Source organism: Salmo trutta, chromosome 5, assembly GCF_901001165.1.
Source record: "Salmo trutta chromosome 5, fSalTru1.1, whole genome shotgun sequence".
Classification (NCBI taxonomy): Eukaryota; Metazoa; Chordata; class Actinopteri; order Salmoniformes; family Salmonidae; genus Salmo; species Salmo trutta.
The window spans coordinates 56,499,078-56,522,696 of NC_042961.1; the positions used below are offsets into that span (position 1 = coordinate 56,499,078).

Below are 23,619 nucleotides of genomic sequence, written 5' to 3' on the forward strand. Positions count from 1 at the left end.
GAGAGAGAGAGAGAGAGAAAGGTCGGTGGGTGAGAGAGAGGGAAAGAGAGAGAGGTTGGTGGGAGAGAGGAGAGGGAGAGATTGGTGGGAGAGAGAGAGAGAGAGAGAGAGAGAGGGAGAGCAGTTGGTGGGAGAGAGAAAGAGAGAGGTTGGTGGGAGAGAGAGAATGAGAGAGAGAGGGGGGAGAGAGAGGGGGGTTGGCAGGGAGAGAGAGAGAGAGGGAGAGAGAGATGGAGAGATAGAGGGAGAGAGAGGTTGGCAGGGAGAGGGAGAGAGAGAAGGGTAGGCAGGGAGAGAGAATGAGAGAGAGAGGGTTTGGCAGGGAGAGAGAATGAGAGAGAGAGGGTTTGGCAGGGAGAGAGAGAGGGAGAGAGAGGGGGGTTGGTGGCATAGAGAGAGGGTTAGGGTTAGGGTTAGTGACAGCATTCCCTCCCCCATATGCCCCCCTAGACACAACTACAACAACATAACCAACAAAAACAGCTCCTGCAGCTCAGTCGGACGCTGGGTATGTACATAGTCAATGGTAGGCTTCATGGGGACTCCTATGGTAGGTACACCTATAGCTCATCTCTTGGCAGTAGTACTGTAGACTACTTTATCACTGACCTCAACCCAGAGTCTCTCAGAGCTTTCACAGTCAGCCCACTGACACCCCTATCAGACCACAGCAAAATCACAGTCTACTTGAACAGAGCAATACTCAATCATGAGGCATCAAAGCCAAAGGAACTGAGTAACATTAAGAAATACTATAGATGGAAGGAATGTAGTGTGGAAACCTACCAAAAAACAATTAGGCAACAACAAATTCAATCCCTTTTAGACAATTTCCTGGACAAAACGTTCCACTGTAATAGTGAAGGTGTAAACCTGGCAGTAGAAACTCTTAACAGTATATTTGACCTCTCAGCTTCCTTATCAAATCTAAAAATCTCAGATAGAAAACCAAAGAAAATTAACAAAATTGACAAATGGTTTGATGAATGCAAAAATCTAAGAAAGAAATTGAGAAACATGTCCAACCAAAAACACAGAGACCCGGAAAATCTGAGCCTACACCTTCACTATGGTGAATCACTAAAACAATACAGAAATACACTACGGAAAAAGAAGGAACAGCACGTCAGAAATCAGCTCAATGTAATTGAAGAATCCATAGAATCGAACCACATCTGGGAAAATTGGAAAACACTAAACAAACAACAACATGAAGAGTTATATATCCAAAATGGAGATGTATGGGTAAACCACTTCTCCAATCTTTTTGGCTCTATAACAAAGAACAAAGAACAAAAACATATACATGATCAAATACCAATCTTAGAATCAACTATTAAAGACTACCAGAACCCACTGGATTCTCCAATTACATTGAATGAACTACAGGACAAAATAAAAACCCTCCAACCCAAAAAGGCATGTGGTGTTGATGGTATTCTCAATGAAATTATCAAATATACAGATAACGAATTCCAATTGGCTATACTTAATCTCTTTAACATCATCCTTAGCTCTGGCATCTTCCCCAATATTTGGATCCAAGGACTGATCACCCCAATCCACAAAAGTGGAGACAAATTTGACCCGAATAACTGCCGTGGGATATGTGTCAACAGCAACCCTGGGAAAATCCTCTGCATTATCATTAACAGCAGATTCATACATTTCCTCAGTGAAAACAACGTACTGAGAAAATGTCAAATTGGCTTTTTACCAAATTACCGTACGACAGACCACGTATTCACCCAGCAGACCCTAATTGACAAACAAACAAACCAAAACAAAGGCAAAGTCTTCTCATGCTTTTTTGATTTCAAAAAAGCCTTCGACTCAATTTGGCGTGAGGGTCTGCTATACAAATTCATGGAAAGTGGTGTTGGGGGTAAAACATATGACATTATATAATCCATGTACACAAACAACAAGTGTGTGGTTAAAATCGGCAAAAAACACACACATTTCTTCCCACGGGCCGTGGGGTGAGATAGGGATACAGCTTAAGCCCCACCCTCTTCAACATATATATCAAAGAATTGGCGAGGGTACTAGAACAGTCTGCAGCACCCGGCCTCACCCTACTAGAATTTGAAGTCAAATGTCTACTGTTTGCTGATGATCTGGTGCTTCTGTCATCAACCAAGGAGGGCCTACAGCAGCACCTAGATATTCTGCACAGATTCTGCCAGACCTGGGCCCTGACAGTAAATCTCAGTAAGACCAAAATTATGGTATTGCCAAGACCACAAATAAAAATTCCATCTAGACACCGTTGCCCTAGAGCACACAAAACTATACATACCTCGGCCTAAACATCAGCGCCACAGGTAACTTCCACAAAGATGTGAACGTGCTGAGAGACAAGGCAAGAAGGGCCTTCTATGCCATCAAAAGTAACATAAAATTTGACATACCAATTAGGCTCTGGCTAAAAATACTTGATTCAGTTATAGAACCCATTGCCCTTTATGGTTGTGAGGTCTGGGGTCTGCTCACCAACCAAGAATTCACAAAATGGGACAAACACCAAATTGAGATTCTGCGTGCAGAATTCTGCAAAAATATCCTCGATGTACATCTTAAAACACCAAATAATGCATGCAGAGCAGAATTAGGCCGATACCCACTAATTATCAAAATCCAGAAAAGAGCCATTAAATTCTACAACCACCTAAAAGGAAGTGATTCCCAAACCTTCCATAACAAAGCCATCACCTACAGAGAGATGAACCTGGAGAAGAGTCCCCTAAGCAAGCTGGTCCTGGGGCTCTGTTCACAAACACAAACACACCCCACAGAGCCCCAGGACAGCAACACAATTAGACCCAACCGAATCATGAGAAAACAAAAAGAGAATTACTTGACACCTCGGAAAGAATTAACAAAAAAACTGATCAAACTAGAATGCTATTTGGCCCTAAACAGAGAGTACACAGTGGCAGAATACCTGACCACTGTGACTGACCCAAACTTAAGGAAAGCTTTGACTATGTAGACTCAGTGAGCATATCCTTGTTATTGAGAAAGGCTGTCGTAGGTAGACCTGGCTCTCAAGAGAAGACAGGCTATGTGCACACGGTCCACAAAATGAGGTGGAAACTGAGCTGCACTTCCTAACCTCCTGCCAAATGTATGACCATATTAGAGACATATATTTTCCTCAGATTACACAGATCCACAAAGGATTTGAAAACAAACCCAATTTTGATAAACTCCCATATCCATTTGGTGAAGTCCCACAGTGTGCAATCACAGCTGCAATATTTGTGACCTGTTGCCTCAAGAAATGGGCAACCAGTGAAGAACAAACACCATTGTAAAGACAACCTATATTTATGTTTATTTTTTTCCCCTTTTGTACTTTAACTATTTGCACATAATATGACATTTGTAATGTCTTTATTCTTTGGGAACTTTTATTGTTTATTTCACTTTTGTTAATGATCTACTTCACTTGCTTTGGCAATGTTAACATATGTTTCCCATGCCAATAAAGCCCTTAAATTGAGAGACAGGGAGAGAAAGAGGGGTTGGCAGAGAGAGAAAGTGGGAGAGAGAGAGGGGTTGGCAGGGGGAGAGAGGGAGAGAGAGAAAGGGAGAGAAAGAGTGGTTGTCAGGGAAAGAGAGAGGGAGAGAGAGGGGGGAGAGAGAGGGAGAGAGAGAGAGAGAGAGAAAGAGAGAGAGAGAGATGATGATGAATGAGTAGACACAGTACAAGGTGGAACAAGCAGAACATTTTAATGAGAGAGCTTCCTTTCTCAGTGGGATTCCTTGGTGAAAAGGTGTATACAACCTCTCTCTGTCAATTCAATTCAATTCAATTGAAGGGCTTTATTGGCAACGCAAACATATGTTAACATTGCCAAAGCAAGTGAACTAGATAATGAACAAAAATTAAATAAACAATAAAAACTCTCTCTTTCTCTCTGTCCGTCCGTCTCAGTTCCTCTCCTCTCATAAAACCCCTATTTTAAGCCGTACACACTTGAATTCTCTTAAACATGAATAGTCAGTGAGGGCATTTCTAAAGATAACAATGGTTACATTGGTTTAGTAAGCATGAACTGGACATCGGCCAGTTGGTGATTAGGATTTTTTTCTTCCCAGCAGCCCTTGCCAGACAGTGGGCGCTCCCAACTCCCCTGAGTAAACAGCATGACTGGACGTACTCATTCACTCTCTTTCTCCGAGTGCAAAAAGAAACAAAGAGAAAAATGTGTCTGTGAGATATAAAGAGAGTGACAAAGAACATAAGTGAGTGTGTGTGTCAGAGAGTGAGAGAGAGTGTGTATGTGGGTGCACTAGTGTGTGTCTATGTACGAGTGTGTGCATGTATGTGTGTGTGTGTGTGTGGGTTTGCACATGTGTGTGTGCCACAGCCTCACTAAGGAGTGAGGCCCGTCCAGACAGTTACGGATGATGACCTCATAGACACTAATAACTTCCTCTCGGCGCGTGTCTACAGGGGCGGGGCCTAGAGGGAAGAGGGAGTGGCCTGGGGGGAAGCATGTCGCTACGACTACGCTATAAAAACCAGTAGACCTCTCACTCAGACACTCACACTCAACCGGTGATTCTCTTCTAAAGCACAGGGAAAAGACTGACCCACAACTATTACAGCAACTCTCAAGCAACTCAAGAGCAACTCTCAAGCAATTCAAGAGTAACTCTCAAGCAACTCAAGAGCTACTCAAGCGACTCTCAAGTTCATCTTCAACAAGTTCCTCTTTCAACACTTCAACTTCAATTTAAGAGTGAGTTTGGATTATTCTATTCTTTAGAACAGGTTTTATCACATCTTAGAATATGCCCCTCATGCAAACTGCTTAGAAATGTAATTTGTTGTTGTTATTATTATGTACCAAATCGCTAAATGGAAACATATTTACCGTCTGTCTGTTCGCGGGTGTCTATAAACTATCTCAGAGTTTTATTTCCCTTCAAGCCAATCAGAAACAAGTATTCAACAATGCCATGGTATCAGAGTCAATATTTGAACGGTGAACTTCAGTAGACTGTTCTGTAGAAGTCCCGTGGCACAGCTATTGTCTGTTGTCCAGTCACTAAAACAGTCACCACACAGTGAAAGGGCTTTTGACAGGACGAGAGGTGAGTCAAGTTGGACAAACAGAACCTGCAGACCTTTACGTTTGAACTGGGGGAGCCTGAGTAGAGGAGTAGTAGACACTAGTGTAGGACCCACAAGCCATGGTCTTTGATGCGTTAGTGTTAGGGTTACTAATACACCCCCTCCCCCCCGCTCAGCAGCTCAACTTCATCCTATCTACTTTCTAACACACTTCTGTCTCTCTCTCTCTCTCTCACACACACACTCACATTCTGTCTGTCTGTCTCTCTTTCTCTCTCTCACTCACGCTCACATTCTGTCTGTCTGTCTCTCTTTCTCTCTCTCACTCACGCTCACATTCTGTCTGTCTGTCTCTCTTTCTCTCTCTCACTCACGCTCACATTCTGTCTGTCTGTCTCTCTTTCTCTCTCTCACACACACTCACATTCTGTCTGTCTGTCTCTCTCTCTCTCTCTCTCACTCACGCTCACATTCTGTCTGTCTGTCTCTCTTTCTCTCTCTCACTCACGCTCACATTCTGTCTGTCTGTCTCTCTTTCTCTCTCTCACTCACACACACTCACATTCTGTCTGTCTGTCTCTCTCTCTCACACACACTCACATTCTGTCTGTCTGTCTCTCTCTCTCTCTCTCTCTCAATCACGCTCACATTCTGTCTGTCTGTCTCTCTCTCTCTCTCTCACTCACACACACACACATTCTGTCTGCGTGTCTGTCTGTCTGTCTGTCCGTCTGTCTCTCTTTCTCTCTCTCCGTCTCTCTCTCCGTCTCTTTCTTTCTCTCTCTCTCACTCCCTCTCGCTCTCTCGCTCCCTTTCTCTCTCTCTCTCTCTCTCTTTTTCTCTCCCCTTCTCTCTCTCTCTCTCTCTCCCTCTTTCTGTCTCACACCCGCATGTTCAAGGCTAGCACCTGTGTCTTGTCTCTTGTTTTGTCTCACCCATGTCTGTCTGTACCCACAGCATTCCAATGCCAGGGCCACTGTGTCTCTGTGCCAAGGTCTGTTTTCCATTGAGAACCAGGGTCATATTAATTAGTGCACACCATAGCAATCCAACAGTAAAATGTACATTTCTTATTGGACAAGTCCTGTTTCAGTCCGTTTCCTTCCGTTTGTGCCTAGTGAATAGGACCCAATGTGAACTATTCTGATTTACTATCCTTCCTCCAGAAGTGTTGTAACATACCCCTGGTTGTACTAGTCTGGTGGAATGAGCATTTAGCTCAACTACAAACAGATGTAGCTAGAAACAAGCTGTGGAATGTTTTTTAAAAGGGTTCTAAATTCTAATATCTAGCCAGCAGAAAGTGTGCCAACTGCAAGGTCTTTTATGCTGACTCAAAAACTGACCTGGGTGTTTCAAGAAAACATATGGTATTAACGTTTTTATACGTAACCCCTCGGGTAACACTCTTGTACAGCTAAGCATCTGACATATATTTCATATTTGATCTTTCTTCTTTGATCCTTCGATCATTTCACTAATATTCCTCTCCTCTCCTCTCTTCTCCTCACCTGATTTCCCTTTACACAATATTGTTAGATCTCTCTATCATTTCACTAATCGCTCTCTCCTCTCCTCCCTCTCTCCTTTGAATGCTTTACCTGTATATAATGTTGTTAGAGTCCTCTAACCTTCTCCTCCCCCTCTCCTCCATCTCTCCCCAGGATGCTGTGCCTGTACGTGTGGTTCTTCCTCGGCCTGTCCGGAGCCGCCATCTCTAACCTCCAGGAGAAACAGACAGACTTTGGGATGCGGGTCTTTTCCCAGGTGGCCCAGAACTCAAAGGGGTCTAACCTAGCCTTCTCCCCCTACGGCGTGGCCACCATTCTGGGCATGGCACAGCTGGGAGCTGGGGGCAACACCCTGAAGACCCTGAACGCCAAATTGGGTTTCTCACTACAAGGCAAGGAAGGATGGCTGCTGTGTGTCTGATTACAAAGCAATACCGATGGTAGCCTTGACGATGACATAACCGTAGGCTGACATATTCAGAACAAAAAGAGAATCTAGTGACTAGCAACATTCGACTTGGTACTGGTACCCCCTGTACATAGCCCAGTCATCATGTATCTATTACTAGTTTTGTTATTGTTTTACTTTTCTATTATTTCTCTAGTTTCTTTCTCTCTGCATTGTTGGGAAGGGCCAATAAGTAAGCATGTCACTGTTAGTCCACGAAGCATCTGATGAATAAAATTAGATTTGATTCCCACTATCTCCACATCTCTCTATGCAATTGTGACTCATTCATTCTCTCATTCTCTCCTCTCCTCTACCTCCTCCTCCTCTTTCTCTCCAGCCTTCTTTGTACCTTGAACCAGAAATTAAAATAAATGAATCAATCAATCCTTCTCTCCTCCTCCAGAGAGAGGGATGGCGCGTCAGCAGCGTCTTCTCCAGCGGGACATCTCCAGTGAGGAGGGAGTGGAGCTGGCCAGCGGCGTCATGGTGGAGAGAAAGATGGCTCTGGAGAAAGGCTTCAGGAGGGGGCTGGGGAAAGCTTTCCAGGCCTCCCCTCACCAGCTGGACTTCTCTAGGCCAGACCAGGCCCTGGACATCATCAACGCCTGGGTCTCTGACCACACTGCAGGTGAGATACAGTAGTACTGAATACAGTACACCTTCACAGATGGCACAAAGTGGAGGATAGTTTAGTATTCATCAGAATGAGGATAGAATGGAATGGAACAGAATAAATAGAATGTAATGGAATAGAACAGAATGGAATATACTTTATTCGTCAATTTGACCATGACATCAAACATTTGTGTCAGTACTGAACCCCCTGGCTCAACAAACCTCCATACCTCTCTCTCCTCTCAGGTACCATCCCTTCATTCCTGTCCTCCGGTGCTCTGACCGATGAGACCCGTATGGTCCTGCTGAACGCCCTTCACTTCCAGGGGCTATGGAAGGTGCCCTTTGACCCAAAGATGACAGAGGAGAGGCTATTCCACTGTGCCAACGGCAGCTCTGTGCCCGTACCCATGATGAGGCTCACACACCGCTTCAAATACGGTGGGTAGCACGTCGGCACCGTAAACACTTCAGAGTTTCCCTTTTAATCCAGCCTTTTTGTGTGTAAACACTCGTGTTACTTTAAGAAGACCTCACTCACAGGACATGAGATCTGTGCACGTAACTCGCATCTCCCATTGACATCATTTTACAGTTAAGACTCTTAGGGTATGTACTCTTCAACAGTCATTCATACAAGTCAGCCCCAAGCCAGCAGCTATAGTGTTTAAACCAAATCATGACTGCTACCTCCACCAATCAAAACAAAACTAATCCAACCTCCATCTCTCCTCTCCTCCTCTACAGGTGAGTTCGTGACCCCCGACGGCGTGGACTACGACGTCATCGAGGTTCCGTACGAAGGCGAGTCCCTGAGCATGCTGCTGGTCTCCCCCTTCGAGCCCGAGACGCCAGTGAGCTCACTCACTAGCGAGCTGACCACCCAACGGCTGCAGCAGTGGAGACAGGAGCTGAGGAGCGTTAAACGTCAACTGGCCCTGCCTAGGTTCACCCTGGACACTGAGGTGGATCTGAAGTCTATTCTAATCAACATGGGGTTGGGGGATATGTTTAACCTGGCCAAGGCAGACTTCACACGCATCACCAGTGAGTACCTTACCATTACTATTCATCAGTTAGTGCTTGGTGTCTGAAATGGCATTCTGTTTACTACGCAGTGCACTGTTATGACCCGGCTCAGGGCCTATGGAATAGGAAGGGCTCCGTTCCAATATCCACACTAGCATTCCACTTCTATATAATCAGTGTCCAACAAATATACTGTATGTTTTCTTATTCTTTTTAGACAAAAGAATATAACCTCCCTCCCTCTCTTTCTCTCCCTCTCTTTCAGCTGAGCAGCCTCTGTGTGTGTCCAAGGTTCTACAGAAAGTCAAGATTGAGGTGAACGAGGAGGGAACCAAGGGATCAGCTGCTACAGGTAAAGGATCCATGGACTACACGTTGATGACAGACTCAATTCAGTATTTATTATGTGGATCACAGGCGGCCGGTGGCACCTTAATTGGGGAGGACGGGCTCATAGTAATAGCTGGAACAGAATGGATGGAATGGTATCCAACAATGGTATCCAATGCCATTCCATTCAGTCCATTCCAGCCATGATTATGAGCCGTCCTCCCCTCAGCAGCCTCCTGTGATATGGATGTATGCTATGGTAATTCATAAGGAATTGATGGTAACTTTACAATAATAAATAATAGAGAGTTGTGTTTTGACTGCATTGCCTATCATAGAGAGGCACGTAAAGACAATACATTGAGGATGAATTGATGATAGTATCTGAGTTGTGTTTTGACTGCATCGTCTCCTCTCCTGTCTTTTTCCTCTTTCCAGCTGCCATCCTGTTCTCTCGTATGGCTGTAGAGGAGATCACAATGAATAGACCTTTCCTCTTCCTCATCCATCACAAGTCCACAGGTGAGTTTCCCCTACTATACCTACATCACAGTGGAGGCTCATTATAATGGCTGTGATGGCGCAAATGGAATGGCATAAAACACATGCAAACCACGTGTTTGATGTATCTGATACCATTCCGCTGATTCCAGTCCAGTCATTACCATGAGCCCGTCCTCCCCCATTAAGGTGCCGCCTTCTTCCTGTTGCTACATCACCATCTATGTAAAAAAAAAACATGTTAGCCTTGGTTATCCACTGTCTCCACTCACCATAAGTCTAGCTAGCTGTGCCCTTTTTATACAAGTGCATACACGTTCGAGTAAATTCATATACTGTATGATCTTGTTGGAATTATCTTTGTCCCTCTGACACATTGACATACTTCCTACCTTGTTCTTTCTCTAATATAAAATACATTTATTTTCCCATCCCAGGTGCTGTTCTGTTCATGGGTCAAGTCAACCAACCCCAGCAACACTAGTCACCAATAGGAACCCTTGAAACACAGACTGGATCACAATGACCATGGACACTACTATCATTCCATTGGCAGGGATACCTGCCAATCAACTTGCTACTGAAACCGACCATGAATAGTTACATCAATGACCTTGACATTAACAACAAGTTAATTATACATATCCACCTTACCGAAAGGGAAAAATGCATATATTTTGATAAGAAGTGAAAGTTTATATATCTGTTATTTGTTCTGATGGGATATATTTTTTTAATTGTAATGTGAGCAATTGGTATGGTTGAAAATGAATTTGATATGAAGGGAAAATGATTGAATGGGAAAAAAGATGTATGAATTTTTTTTTTTTTTTTTTCTGTATTGCTCTGCTTGTTCCAACACGTTGTATTTTTAAAGTATTTATATATTTATTAAAATGACAACTTATAAAAAACCTAATGTGTTGACTCCTACAATTTAAAACGTTTGCATATTAGTGTCAACCTCTTGTGTCCATAACATGAACAGTGACTTAGAAAATCTATTATTTCATTGGAGTAGTTGGATCCAGAAATCTAGGTTTTAATTCAGATTCTGAGTATAATAAAATAGGCCCCACAGTGTGACATAAGATGTGTGCAGCCTGCATGTTGTGGTTGCACTAAATTTAGGCAACAGAGCAGGCCTAAATGTAATATTGCCTGCAATATGTAGAGCCTCTGATAAAACCGGCAATTTAACTTGTGTATAAATCTATAAAAATCTCTCTATCTTTCTGACTGAATGAACACATTTTTGGCCATCATTTCATAAGAACTGAATTTCCATGGAAACCATATCAACCGGCTTGTCATGGCAACACCACCCGAACATACTGAACTCGTGCGAGAGACACTCTCACATGTCATGCCCCCGATCCTCCCAAGAATACTCATCATGCACACCAAATCAAGATTTATAACAAAATATAGGCTACTCATGAACGCAAATGAAAGCACTTTATGTCTACGATTAGTTTTACTAACGCAATAGTTTGAAATAGGCCTAGATCTAGAGTGTTGAGACAGGGACAAATAGTTCTTATACCCAAACCAAAGGACTCTCTTTACCTGGACAACTGGATACCAATCAAGTTATTGGCAACTGACTTTAGATTACTAGCCCCATGTCTATGTCAATAAGCTGAAAAAAGGCCTTGATGATATAATCAGTGAAACTCAATCAGCCTTCATTAAAGGAGTATTCATAACCATGTAAGATTGGTTTTAAATATTTTAGATTACAGTAAATTCATAGAAGACGGCTTCATATAGTTTTTTAAAGACTTTTGCCACTTTAGAACACAACTTTTTATTTAGAACTCTCTACTTTTGGGTTCGGGGAGAATTTCTGTAAAGTGATCAGGATGTATAATACTAGTAGCTCAGTAACTGTGAGTAATGGCACATCCCCTCGTTTCTCTATTGCTAAATGACTTAGAGGGGAAATTGGACAACCCTATTTATTTTAGCCACAGATATACTTGCCATATTTAACAAATCTGAGAATTTAAAAGTAATCTGCATTTTTTTGGTAAAGATATAACAGTCAATTTGCAGATGATACTGCCCTTTCCGAAAGGATAGGGTGACTATTCCCTTGGCTATTGACAGAATCAATATATTTTCTCTATGGCCTCTGGGTTGACTTGCAACATTAACAAATGTGATCTCACGCCAATTCATTTGTGACTCCGACAACATTGCCTCCATACCTTTTAAAAAGAAAGTTAAATATTTTGGAATTGTTATCACCAAAAACCTTTGGAAAATTGTTGAACATCAAAAATAGGATTAATTCCATGAGTTTCATTAAGTCAGTGGCTGCAAAGTGATACCTGTTAAGGGGAGCGACACAGGGGAACCCAAGAGCAGACTCAGAAGAGGAAACAGGGATGAATGAAGCAAATTATTTATTGTTACACAGGAAGATATGGAGTGCAGATCCAGGGAAGCTCAGATGAGTTGCAGATAAACTAGATGTGGAGACTGAGGTTGAAGTTAGTTGAGTAGAACAGGGTAAACAGGTCCTGAAGGGAATCCAAGGTAGTTGTGGTGAGTAAAATCCAGAGCAAGGTAGTTGGGTGGTGAGATGTGGAACAGGAGACAGAGCGGGGAAACTGCAATGAGAGGATTAACAGTGTCAGGCATGGAAACAGGCACAGCAGCGTGACATGATCTTGCCTAATCATAAAGTGCTAGAATCATGAACTGACTGAGCCGAGACTACAATCTAGCAGAGAGGAAGTGGAAGGACTGAGTATTTGTAGAGGTCTTGATTATGGAACAAGTTGCAGCTGGTAGGGATCTGCTCTGACTCCAGCACACCTGTCTCCAACCACACAATCACACAGAGAGGGAGAGGGAGAGAGAGAGTGTGTACAGGGGGAGTAACTGCAGGTCAAGAAGACACCGGATGAACACCAGAGGGCGTAGAAGGAGCAGATGTGACAATTTCTAAATTTTGGGTCGGATTCTTTTGTCCAAGACTGATGGTTTATCGAGAATCATTTAGCCAAGTCAGTCCCTATTTATTTATTCTAATAACATGAAAAAGTCAATTCTGTTATACTTAGATTTGTTTGGAGGAATAAAAAGCATTCTATTCGGAAATCTCAATTAGTGAAAGACTATGATCGTGGAGGTTTACAGGCTATTGATTTTGAGTCGTTAGTGGGTGCTTTCAGAATTAATTGTTAAAATTATGTCTGTCTAATCCTGCCTCTATGTGGTATCATATCCCTAAAAGTCTGTTTAATAAACTTGGTGGATTGAAATCCTAATGAAATGTTATTTTGACCCTCCAAAATTACCTGTGAAATTGTCTAAGTTTCATCAGTAAATAGAATTTTTCTGGAAAAGATTATTCAAGCACAATTTTTCCCCCCATAAAAGATTGATTTGGAATAATAGAATTATTAAAATGATCAGGAAATCCACCAAAGGCCTTTGGTTTGACAAGGGTATTATTTTTTGTCTGTGTGTGTGGGAGGCGGGGGGGTCGTTCGCCTGGTGTTTGTTTATTTAATTTTTTCATTGTATTCACAGGAATGTCCCTGTATACATGTGTAATATTGTTATTATTGTTGCAATAAATAAAAAAAAATTTAAAAAATCTAGCGAGTTCGCCTGGCAACAAAACGGTTGCCTCAAAATGCGCAATGCGCATGTTCAGTGAGCTGACGTCTGTCACCGGATTCTTTCCAACTACTAGGTAGTTGACTGGCCGGATCGGTTGCTCGCGTTAGCCGTAGTACTCTGCTAAAACAGACATGGACTGTTGACGCTTGCTGCGTTTAAAACCAAATCAACTAATTCATCTAGGAAGCCACGAGTTAATATTCGCGTCGAGAACCCGATAAAATGGTAAGTATTGTCGGCGATAGTATCGCCATAAAAATAGTTGACTAGCTAAAGCTAACCTGCTAGCTCATTAGCTAGCAAATTGTATGGTTTCAGGAAGCAGTGTAAACCAAGCCGGTTGGCCAACTGACAGTTGAGCTGTGTTACCTAGTTAGCAATGTAAAGTGGTTAATGCTAAAATATAGGTAACTTGCTTGCTGATAGACAGGCTGTACATTCGAATTGTATCTAATATAAATTCTAACTTCGCCAGCAAGATGTTCGTTAGTTAGCAAGTTAGCTTCGAGGCTTCAAACTAACCTTTGATATTTGCTTAGCCAAATACTATAGTGATTAGACAAACATCTATCTAGATACCTGCAATGATACAAATGAACAATGTGTGTTGATTTAAATGTGCAGCTAACTATTCAGACACTAGTTTCTGTGTTGCGGACCTGTTTGTCAGTCAGTCAGGCTAACTACCTATTGTATTGCTGTCCTGATACCATTATTGTACTAGTGTGGACAGAATGCTGAACTGTTGACTGTTAGACCATGTCCACCTTTTGTCAACTTGATAAACACTCCTTTCATCGGTACACTCCAATGCAAATGGGAAATGCTGTCTCCATGTCACCAGTATCCTACGACAGGACATAACACCCCTTCCGTGTCTCTTCTCTCTCAGCTTTATACTAGAGAGAAAGCACTGAGCAGGTTTGACTGTAAGTAAAGTGGAACTAGCATAGCCCAAGTAGTCTGTATTATTGATTGGTGTGAGTAGTTTTGTACTAGAGCTGGGACGATGAACCAAAAATGATCGACACCAACCAAACACTTATCTTGAACATTTTGCTAATGTCGTTATGATAAATAACCTATAGGGCTCTACTACAGAAATGTGAAGTTTGAAATGAAATAAGTTTGCTAATATGGGTTATTTTTAATGGGACAATTGATAGCTAGAACAGTAACAGTTTTAATGGTTAATATAAAAAAAGACTTACACATTGTGATAAACTTAATGTTCAAATTAACGTGATAATTAATTTATAGTTGATTTTTGTCTGTCACCCAGCTCTAGTTTGTACGGTTCGTCTAGTTCTGTGTATTTAACCTATGGTCCCTAACATCATGTGTAGCTTTGCTTCTGTGTTCTTCGTGGTAACTAACTAGCTGTAGTGCCAGTCTGTTAGTGCCAAACAAGGAGTTGCCATGATGGCACAAAGGGACAAGGTGTTGCCATGATGGCACAAAGGGACAAGGTGTTGCCATGATGGCACAAAGGGACAAGGAGTTGCCATGATGGCACAAAGGGACAAGGTGTTGCCATGATGGCACAAAGGGACAAGGTGTTGCCATGATGGCACAAAGGGACAAGGTGTTGCCATGATGGCACAAAGGGACAAGGTGTTGCCATGATGGCACAAAGGGACAAGGTGTTGCCATGATGGCACAAAGGGACAAGGAGTTGCCATGATGGCACAAAGGGACAAGGAGTTGCCATGATGGCACAAAGGGACAAGGAGTTGCCATGATGGCACAAAGGGACAAGGAGTTGCCATGATGGCACAAAGGGACAAGGAGTTGCCATGATGGCACAAAGGGACAAGGAGTTGCCATGATGGCACAAAGGGACAAGGTGTTGCCATGATGGCACAAAGGGACAAGGTGTTGCCATGATGGCACAAAGGGACAAGGTGTTGCCATGATGGCACAAAGGGACAAGGTGTTGCCATGATGGCACAAAGGGACAAGGTGTTGCCATGATGGCACAAAGGGACAAGGAGTTGCCATGATGGCACAAAACAGACTGGCACTCAGGCTACTTTTTAATTTGTATTTATTTAACCCTTATATTACCAGGTGAGTTGACTGAGAACACGTTCTCATTTACAGCAACGACCTGGGGAATAGTTCCAGAGGAGATTATACTAACTACTGATGTTCTCTGTATAGCTTTCAATCTAATATTGTTTGCTTTAGCCTCAGTCTAACTTTTAATTATCTCTACAGTTGCTGTTAATAATATTTGATTACTAAACTAACTAATATTTATGGTTGTCTGGTCATTGCTTCTTGAAGAGTGATGGGTCTCTGAGTTCTAATTGTGTTTTACATGGACATATTGTACACAGAAGAGCTCTGTCAATTCTGTTGGCTAAATTGAATGTTAGCCTGGTTCCTGATCTGTTTGCGCTGTCTTGCCAACTCATATATGGTCATTGTCATGCCAAATGTGACAACGACCATAGATCTGGGCCCAGGCTACAATACTGTGGGTCCTTTGATAGTCTTATGACTGCTGCTGCTACATCGCATCATATTTTAGGATCTGACACAGATGAGACTAAGAATACTCCCAAAGAGAATTCTATTCTTGTACACAACATGGCCGCTTCTACCGCATCACATGTCTCTCTCGCTGTCTGTAGTGTCTCTGAGGACACACACTGTTTAATTCTCACATCTTCACTGTTCTTTCTTGTTATCTCTCTTTCTCACACAGGCAGGCACTCACACAGGCACTACGCACATACATTTATGGAGTCATTTTAGAAGGTGACTTTCACATATGATGATGTTGTAGGCAGGCTGTATTACAGAACAGAGAATGAGATCCGGGCCAGAGTTAAAGAGTGGTTGGTGTGAGTTGGGCCATATGCTACTGGGGTTAATGTTTGTGCTACATTAGTATCTAGGAGATTGACGCTCCACCAGACCACATGGTGCCAGGGAGTTCCAGTGTTGTATAGCAATCTCTGCTATTGGACAGTTGTTCCTCCTCAATATTAAAACTATGGGCATACAGTAGACCAGTGGTTCCCAACCTTGTTATAGTCCCGTACCCCTTCAAACATTCACCCTCCAGCTGCGTACCCGCTCTAGCACCAGGGTCAGCACACTCTCAAATGTTGTTGTTGTTGCCATCATTGTAAGCCTGCCACACACACTAATTGATACATTTTTTAAACATAAGGAGTGTGAGTTGTCGTCACAACCCGGCTCGTGGGAAGTGACAAAGAGCTCTTATAGGACCAGGGGCACAAATAATAAACAATAATTTTGCTCTTTATTTAGCCCTCTTACATATAAAACCTTACTTGTTAATCAAAAATTGTGAATAACTCACCACAGCTTAATGAGAAGGGTGTGCTTGAAAGGATGCACATAACTCTGCAATGTTGTATTGGAGAGAGTCTCTTAAATCATTTTTCACACAGTCTGTGCCTGTATTTAGTTTTCATGCTAGTGAGGGCTGAGAATCCACTCTCACATACAGTTGAAGTCTGAAGTTTACATACACCTTAGCAAAATACATTTAAACTCAGTTTTTAACAATTCCTGACATTTAATCCTTGTAAAAATTCCCTGTCTTAGGTCAGTTAGGATCACTACTTTAATTTAAAAAATGTGAAATGTCAGAATAATGTTAGAGAATAATTTATTTCAGCTTTTCTTTCATCACATTCCCAGTGGGTCAGAAGTTTACATACACTCCATTAGTATTTGAGAGCATTGCCTTTAAATTGTTTAACTTGGGTCAAACTTTTCAGGTAGCCTTCCACAACCTTCCCACAATGTTAGGTGAATTTTGGCCCATTCCTCCTGACAGAGCTGGCGTAACTGAGTCAGGTTTGTAGGCCTCCTTGCTCGCGCACACTTTTTCAGTTCTGCCCACACATTTTCTATAGGATTGAGGTCAGGGCTTTGTGATGGCCACTCCAATACCTTGACTTTGTTGTCCTTAAGCCATTTTGCCACAACTTTGGAAGTATGCTTGGGGTTGTTGTCCATTTGGAAGACCCATTTGCGACCAAGCTTTAACTTCCTGACTGATGTCTTGAGATGTTGCTTCAATATATCCACATAATTTTCCTTCATGATGCCATCTATTTTGTGAAGTGCACCAGTCCTTCCTGCAGCAAAGCACCCCCACAACATGATGCTGCCACCCCGTGCTTCATGGTTGGGATGGTGTTCTTTGGCTTGCAAGCCTCCCCCTTTTTCCTCCAAACATAACGATGGTCATTATGGCCAAACAGTTCTATTTTTATTTTTGTCAGACCAGAGGACATTTCTCCAAAAAGTACAATCTTTGTTCCCATGTGCAGTTGCAAACCGTAGTCTGGCTTTTTTATGGTGGTTTTGGAGCAGTGGCTTCTTCCTTGCTGAGCGGCCTTTCAGGTTATGTTGATATAGGACTCGTTTTACTGTGGATATAGATACTTTTGTACCCGTTTCCTCCAGCATCTTCACAAGGTCCTTTGCTGTTCTGGGATTGATTTGCACTTTTCTCACCGAAGTACATTCATGTCTAGGAGACAGAACGCGTCTCCTTCCTGAGCGGTATGACAGCTGCTTGGTCCCATGGTGTTTATACTTGCGTACTATTGTTTGTACAGATGAACGTGGTACCTTCAGCCATTTGGAAATTGCTCCCAAGGATGAACCAGTCTTGTGGCGGTCTACAATTGTTTTTCTGAGGTCTTGGCTGATTTCTTTTAATTTTCCCATGATGTCAAGCGAAGAGGCACCGAGTTTGAAGGTAGGCCTTGAAATACATCCACAGGTACACCTCCAATTGACTCAGGCTAATTGACATCATTTATCAGAAGCTTCTGAAACCATGACATCATTTTCTGGAATTTTCCAAGCTGTTTAAAGGCACAGTCAACTTAGTTTGTAAACTTCTGACACACTGAAATTGTGATACAGTGAATTATAAGTGAAATAATCTGTCTGTAAACAGTTGTTGGAAAAATTACTTGTGTCATGCACAAAGTAGATGTCCTAACCGTCTTGCCAAAACTATAGTTTGTTAACAAGAAGTTTGTGGAGTGGTTGAAAAACAATTTTAATGACTCCAACCCAAGTGTATGTGAACTTCTGACTTCAACTGTAGGTCTGTGGTTGCAAAGGGCATCAGTGTCTTAACAGCGCTCTCCTCTCTCTCTTCCTCCCACCTTGCTCTCTCTCTGTCTTTCTGTCTTTCTCTCTCTCTCTTCCTCCCCCCCACTGCGCTCTACCATTATCCCAGTGCAGGCTGTTAATGTATCACTCACTGTGTGTGTCCAGTATTGATCCAACAACTGAATATTTCTTTATTATGCCTAGATCTCCTTTCTGGTAGCTTCTGTCTATCATACCCCCTGCTTCCTCCTCCACTCTCCCTGGTTTCCCGGACACAGATTAAACCTAATCTTGGACAACCGATATATTTCAATGTCTTGCTATCTCCTCCCCCTGTATAGATGCGTTTCATGCTGCTGTTCAGTCGGCAGGGGAAGCTGCGTCTCCAGAAGTGGTACACGGCCACGGCCGAGAGGGACAAGAAGAAGATGGTCAGGGAACTGATGCAGGTGGTGCTGGCCCGCAAACCCAAGATGAGCAGCTTCCTGGAGTGGCGGGACCTCAAGATCGTCTACAAGAGGTACTGGAATGTCTCTCTGTCTCAACACAAACAGTAGATATACAGTCACAATATTCATGATATAATCACCTCCTACATGTACAGTACTACATCCTACACTTCCCTAAAAGGACAGGCTGTTTGTTGTATGCCTACGTTTTCATGGTTGTGTGGAACAGCAGGTAGGCGCTATGCGCTGTTCACACACACTTGAGCATGTGCTCCATGGGCTGCTGTCTGTGAGCTATACGTGCATTAGTATCTGAAATTGTGCATACTCGCTCTCTCTAGGGGGCCTCTGGAAAGTGTTAATTGTGGAATGAGCTTCTGAAATGCCAACTGTCTCTGAAAGTGAGTTGTCATGGTTGGAATGATGAGTCAACCAGTGACTCAGTGTTTGGTGTTACGTTCTAATCATTCCTCCCATCAAAACATCTGGCCCCACTTTACTGGTAATAATTGCCATTCAAATGTGTTTCCAGGGGGGATGTTAATAATTGCCCTTCAAACGTGGTTCCTGGGGGGGGGGGGGGGGGGGGGGAGATTTTAAGAGAGAATGTCACCTCGTGATATTACTGTGTGTGATCAGTGAATCACCCAGACTGTCTTTCAGGCATGTGTTTTGTTTTCTCCCAACACTGATGTCTCACAGCAGACAGCGTTTTAGATTGTACAGTGGCTGCTCAGTGATTCTCTGTTCTAACGCTCATTCCACCACTCATGCAGAAGGCATCCACACACAGCACTCTGGGTTAAAGTTGCCCATAGGATCCCACAGTAGGTTAGAGGTTAGCCACACCGAGACCTGACGGGTCGATAGGTACCTATCTCAGTAGTAGGCCGTTCCTTCTTTTACTAGAACAAAGAACGTGCCTGTCAGTGGCCGACAACTTAACTGAGCCAATTGGAGAGCCCGAATAACTTAAACAATTAAGCAGCATACTATAATTTATTTTTCTAAAGCAAGTCTTTACGTCTTTTACATTTAGCTAAGGAGTTTTGCGCATAAATATTTTTTGTTAGGTTTGATAATGTGCACTTGCAAGATCAAATCCTTGTATTTAATTATGTTGTTACTAGCCAGATGGAAACAAGGACATACTACACATTTTAGCTAGCTATCAACATTAGCTAACTACACATTTAGAAATCAAATTTATTTATATAGCCCTTCTTACATCAGCTGATATATCAAAGTGCTGTACAGAAACCCAGCCTAAAACCCCAAACAGCAAGCAATGCAGGTGTAGAAGTGGGCACAAGCCAAACATAGCTTAAGAAAGCAACGCTATCTAGGCAGACGGCAGATGATCTGAGTGAACAACACAACATTTACTGCCGACACTGGACAGATGTGCTAAGTACCTCTCGGCCGGCAGTATCCTTGGTGTGAGGCTTTGACGCTCAGTGACTCTGTAGAAGCGTCTAATCATTGTGTGCTGCAGTGTCATGCGGTACCTGTTTCTGGCAAGGGGAGGGAGCCAAAGAGCTGACTTCTTTAATGCCGAGACCTGACGGGTCTCGGCATTAGAGAAGACGCACACACTATGGTGTATAAGACTGGCACATGCCATTTTGAATGTCACACCCCTTGAATTGTCTGACTACACTGCATAGACTTGAGTCATTAAAGAGGCAATCTGCATTCAAACTTTAACAAAGAGCCACCTGCCACTGCTTTGGTAAAAAGGCTGAGGATTTAACTGCTACACTACATAGATTGGCATTGTTAACAGCAGCATATCAAGATTCTCTTTCGGTAGTTATTAGTTTTCCTGGGTTACGGACTGGACTGGCGCTCCAGAGATTCCCCCAGGACCTTTTATTCTCAGCTGAACCCAGGGTTGCAAAATTCTGTTAACTTTCCCTGAATTTCCAGGTTTTCCAGAAGTCCTGGTTGGAGTGTTCTAGATTCCCTGGTTATTCCCTCCCGTGGAACACCTTGGAACACCCCAATGATAAGTGTGGGTGTGTTGAACTTTAATAACACAACGTGTGTGTGTGTGTGTGTGTGTGTGTGTGTGTTAGGTATGCCAGTCTGTATTTCTGCTGTGCGGTGGAAGAGCAGGACAACGAGCTTATTACTCTGGAGGTCATCCACCGTTTCGTAGAGCTGCTGGATAAGTACTTTGGCAGTGTGAGTCACTCTAGCTCTTTCTCTCATCCCTCACGCTGTTTCTCCACCCTCTCGCTTTTGCTCTCTCACTCCTACTCTATATTTTTATCTCTCTATTTTCCTATTCTTTCTTTTCTCTCTCTCTCTCCCTTTATCTCATCCCTCTCTCCTCTCACTTACCATCTTTTATTCTATTGCCAACTCTTTCTCTCATCCCCCTCTCCTGTAGCCAACCTTCTCGCTTTTTTTCTTCACTCCTGTGGCCAAATGTCTCTCCTCGCTCTGCCCCTCTCCACGCTCTGTGCTCCTCCTCCTCAATCTACAAATAATACCCCATAATGATAAATCAACAGGTTTTTCAAAAATCTTGCTAATTTATTCAAAATAAAAAAATGTAAATAACATTTACATAAGTATTCAGACCCTTTACTCAGTACTTTGTTGAAGCGCCTTTTGCAGTGATTACAGACTTGAGTCTTCTTGCGTATGACTCTGTCAAGTTGGATGGGGAGCATCGCTGCACAGCTATTTTCAGGTCTGTCCAGATGTTCGATCGACCACTCAAGGACATTCAAAGACTTGTCCTGATGCCAGTCATGCGGTGTCTTGGCTGTGTGCTTAGGGTCGTTGTCCTGTTTGAAGGTGAACCTTCACCTCAGTCTGAGTTCCTGAGCGCTCTGGAGAAGGTTTTCATCAAGGAACTCTCTGTACTTTGCTCCGTTTCTTTGCCTCGATCCTGACTAGTCTCCCAGTCCCTGCCACTGAAAAACATCCCCACATCATGATGTCGCCACCACCATTCTTCACCGTAGGGATGGTGCCAGTTTTCCTCCAGACGTGACGCTTGGCATTCAGGCCAAAAAGTTCAATCTTGGTTTCATCAGACCTGAGAATCTTGTTTCTCAAGGTCTAAGAGTCTTTAGGTGCCTTTTGACAAACTCCAAGTGGGCTGTCATGTGCCTTTTACTGTCAAGTGGCTTCTGTCTGGCCACTCTACCATAAAGACCTGATTGGTGTAGTGCTGCAGAGATGGTTGTCCTTCTGGAAGGTTCTCCCATCTCCACAGAGGAACTCTAGAGCTCTATCAGAGTGACCTCCCTGACCAAGGCCCTTCTCCCCCGATTGCTCAGTTTGGCCGAGGGCCAGCTCTTGGAAGAGTCTTGGTGGTTCCAAACTTCTTCCATTTAAGAATGATGGAGGCCACTGTGTTCCTGGGGACTTTCAATGCTGAAGACATTTTTTGGTACCCTTCCCCAGATCTGTGCCTCGACACAATCCTGTCTTGGAACTCTACGGACAATTCCTTCGACCTCATGGCTTGGTTATTGCTCTGACACGCACTGTCAACTATGGGCCCTTATATAGACTTTCCAAATCATGTCCAATCAATTGAATTTACCACAGGTGAACTCCAATCAAATTGTAGAAATGTCTCAATGATGATCAATGGGAACAGGATGCACCTGAGCTCAATTTCGAGTCTCATAGCAAAGGGTCTGAAAATGTATGTAAATAAGGTATTTCTGTTTTTTATTTGTAATACATTTGCTAACATTTCTAAACCTGTTTTTGCTTCATCATTATGGGGTATTGTGTGTAGATTGCTGAGGATTTTTATTTTTTAATCAATTTTAGAATAAGGCTGTAACGCAACAAAAATGTGAGGAAAAAGTGAAGGGGTCTGAACTTTCTGAATGGACTGTATGGTCACCATCCCTCTCTTAAACCCTCTCCTCTTTCTCTCCCCCTCAAATTCTGTGTTTTTATGTAAATGTTCTTGGTAAATAAAGGTGATTCTGATTCCTCCCTGTGTGTGTGTGCGCGCCCCGGCAGGTTTGTGAGCTGGACATCATCTTTAACTTTGAGAAGGCCTACTTTATACTGGATGAGTTTCTGATCGGGGGAGAGATCCAGGACACGTCCAAGAAGAGCGTACTCAAGGCCATCGAACAGGCCGACCTACTGCAGGAGGTACACACACACACACACACACACCACAGGAGGTAGAAGTGATCTCTTATTAAAGATAATGTGAAACTCCAGCTAACCAGTGTTATTGATTCTTCAAACTATTGAATGGCTGTTTTTAACCAGTCACTCAACCTCAATCTGTGTATTTTGGAGATCTCTCTACCACACTTGCTAGGACTCTACCTTAGAATGAATGATGTATGCTTTTTTGTGTTGTACGGGGGTGGTAATCATTATCCTGTCAGAGCATCTGTTCCCCACAGAGATACTGTTGAATTACAAGAGGGTATGAGGTCATAGACCCTCATAATGTGATAATGTACATTCTATACTTGTAATATGTAATTCTATGCTGTTCCCCTTCTCTCTATCTCCCCCTACAGGAGGATGAATCTCCCAGGAGTGTTCTAGAGGAGATGGGTCTGGCATAGTGACAGCAGGGTACTCTGCTCACAGCACTTTTTATCAGGCTACAGACAAAGACTCTTTGGGTTCCAGGTGCAGGGGGAGGGAAGGGGGTTTGTGATGTGGGTGTGTATGGGGAGGGGGTAAATGGAGGGGTTTGGGTTAAGCGGGGGGGGGGGGGGGGGTCCGATGAGATTCACACCGTTGACGTTCTGGTACTACTGAATTCAAAGCATTGCTGACATTAATTGTATATTATCATGATGGTTTAAGGTTGCAAAACTAACTTTCCCAAAATTCTCAAGTTTTCCAGAAATCCTGGATGGAGGATTCTGGATTTCCTGT

At 43.0% G+C, this 23,619-nt stretch overlaps 2 protein-coding genes across 3 annotated transcripts; both read left to right on the forward strand.

Moving 5' to 3' along the window:
- The first annotated feature begins 4,538 nt into the window (after positions 1-4,538).
- On the forward strand, positions 4,539-10,440 carry LOC115194599 (plasminogen activator inhibitor 1). The gene is made up of 8 exons (XM_029754441.1): positions 4,539-4,754; positions 6,754-6,992; positions 7,455-7,679; positions 7,913-8,107; positions 8,414-8,713; positions 8,961-9,047; positions 9,464-9,547; positions 9,964-10,440. Exons 2-8 carry the CDS (start codon positions 6,755-6,757, stop codon positions 10,008-10,010), a joined length of 1,176 nt encoding a protein of 391 aa, XP_029610301.1. The 5' UTR covers positions 4,539-4,754; position 6,754; the 3' UTR covers positions 10,011-10,440.
- Positions 10,441-13,217: 2,777 nt separating this feature from the next.
- LOC115194612 (AP-1 complex subunit sigma-1A-like) lies at positions 13,218-23,397 on the forward strand. Of its 2 annotated transcripts, XM_029754460.1 has the most exons (6): positions 13,218-13,390; positions 14,058-14,094; positions 18,625-18,803; positions 20,811-20,919; positions 22,732-22,869; positions 23,253-23,397. In XM_029754460.1, exons 3-6 carry the CDS (start codon positions 18,625-18,627, stop codon positions 23,298-23,300), a joined length of 474 nt encoding a protein of 157 aa, XP_029610320.1. In that variant the 5' UTR covers positions 13,218-13,390; positions 14,058-14,094; the 3' UTR covers positions 23,301-23,397. The 2 variants fall into 2 exon arrangements, with proteins under 2 accessions (XP_029610320.1, XP_029610318.1); XM_029754458.1 differs by lacking the exon at positions 14,058-14,094.
- Positions 23,398-23,619: the final 222 nt, after the last annotated feature.

Excerpts from the sequence above, each read along its gene's own strand:
- LOC115194599 (XM_029754441.1), top strand. The coding sequence starts at position 6,755 with ATGCTGTGCCTGTACGTGTGGTTCTTCCTCGGCCTGTCCGGAGCCGCC. Across the intron at positions 7,680-7,912 it reads GGTCTCTGACCACACTGCAG|GTACCATCCCTTCATTCCTG; the intron begins GTGAGATACAGT and ends CTCTCCTCTCAG. Across the intron at positions 9,548-9,963 it reads CATCCATCACAAGTCCACAG|GTGCTGTTCTGTTCATGGGT; the intron begins GTGAGTTTCCCC and ends TTCCCATCCCAG.
- LOC115194612 (XM_029754458.1), top strand. Across the intron at positions 20,920-22,731 it reads TGGATAAGTACTTTGGCAGT|GTTTGTGAGCTGGACATCAT; the intron begins GTGAGTCACTCT and ends GCGCCCCGGCAG. Across the intron at positions 22,870-23,252 it reads AGGCCGACCTACTGCAGGAG|GAGGATGAATCTCCCAGGAG; the intron begins GTACACACACAC and ends CTCCCCCTACAG.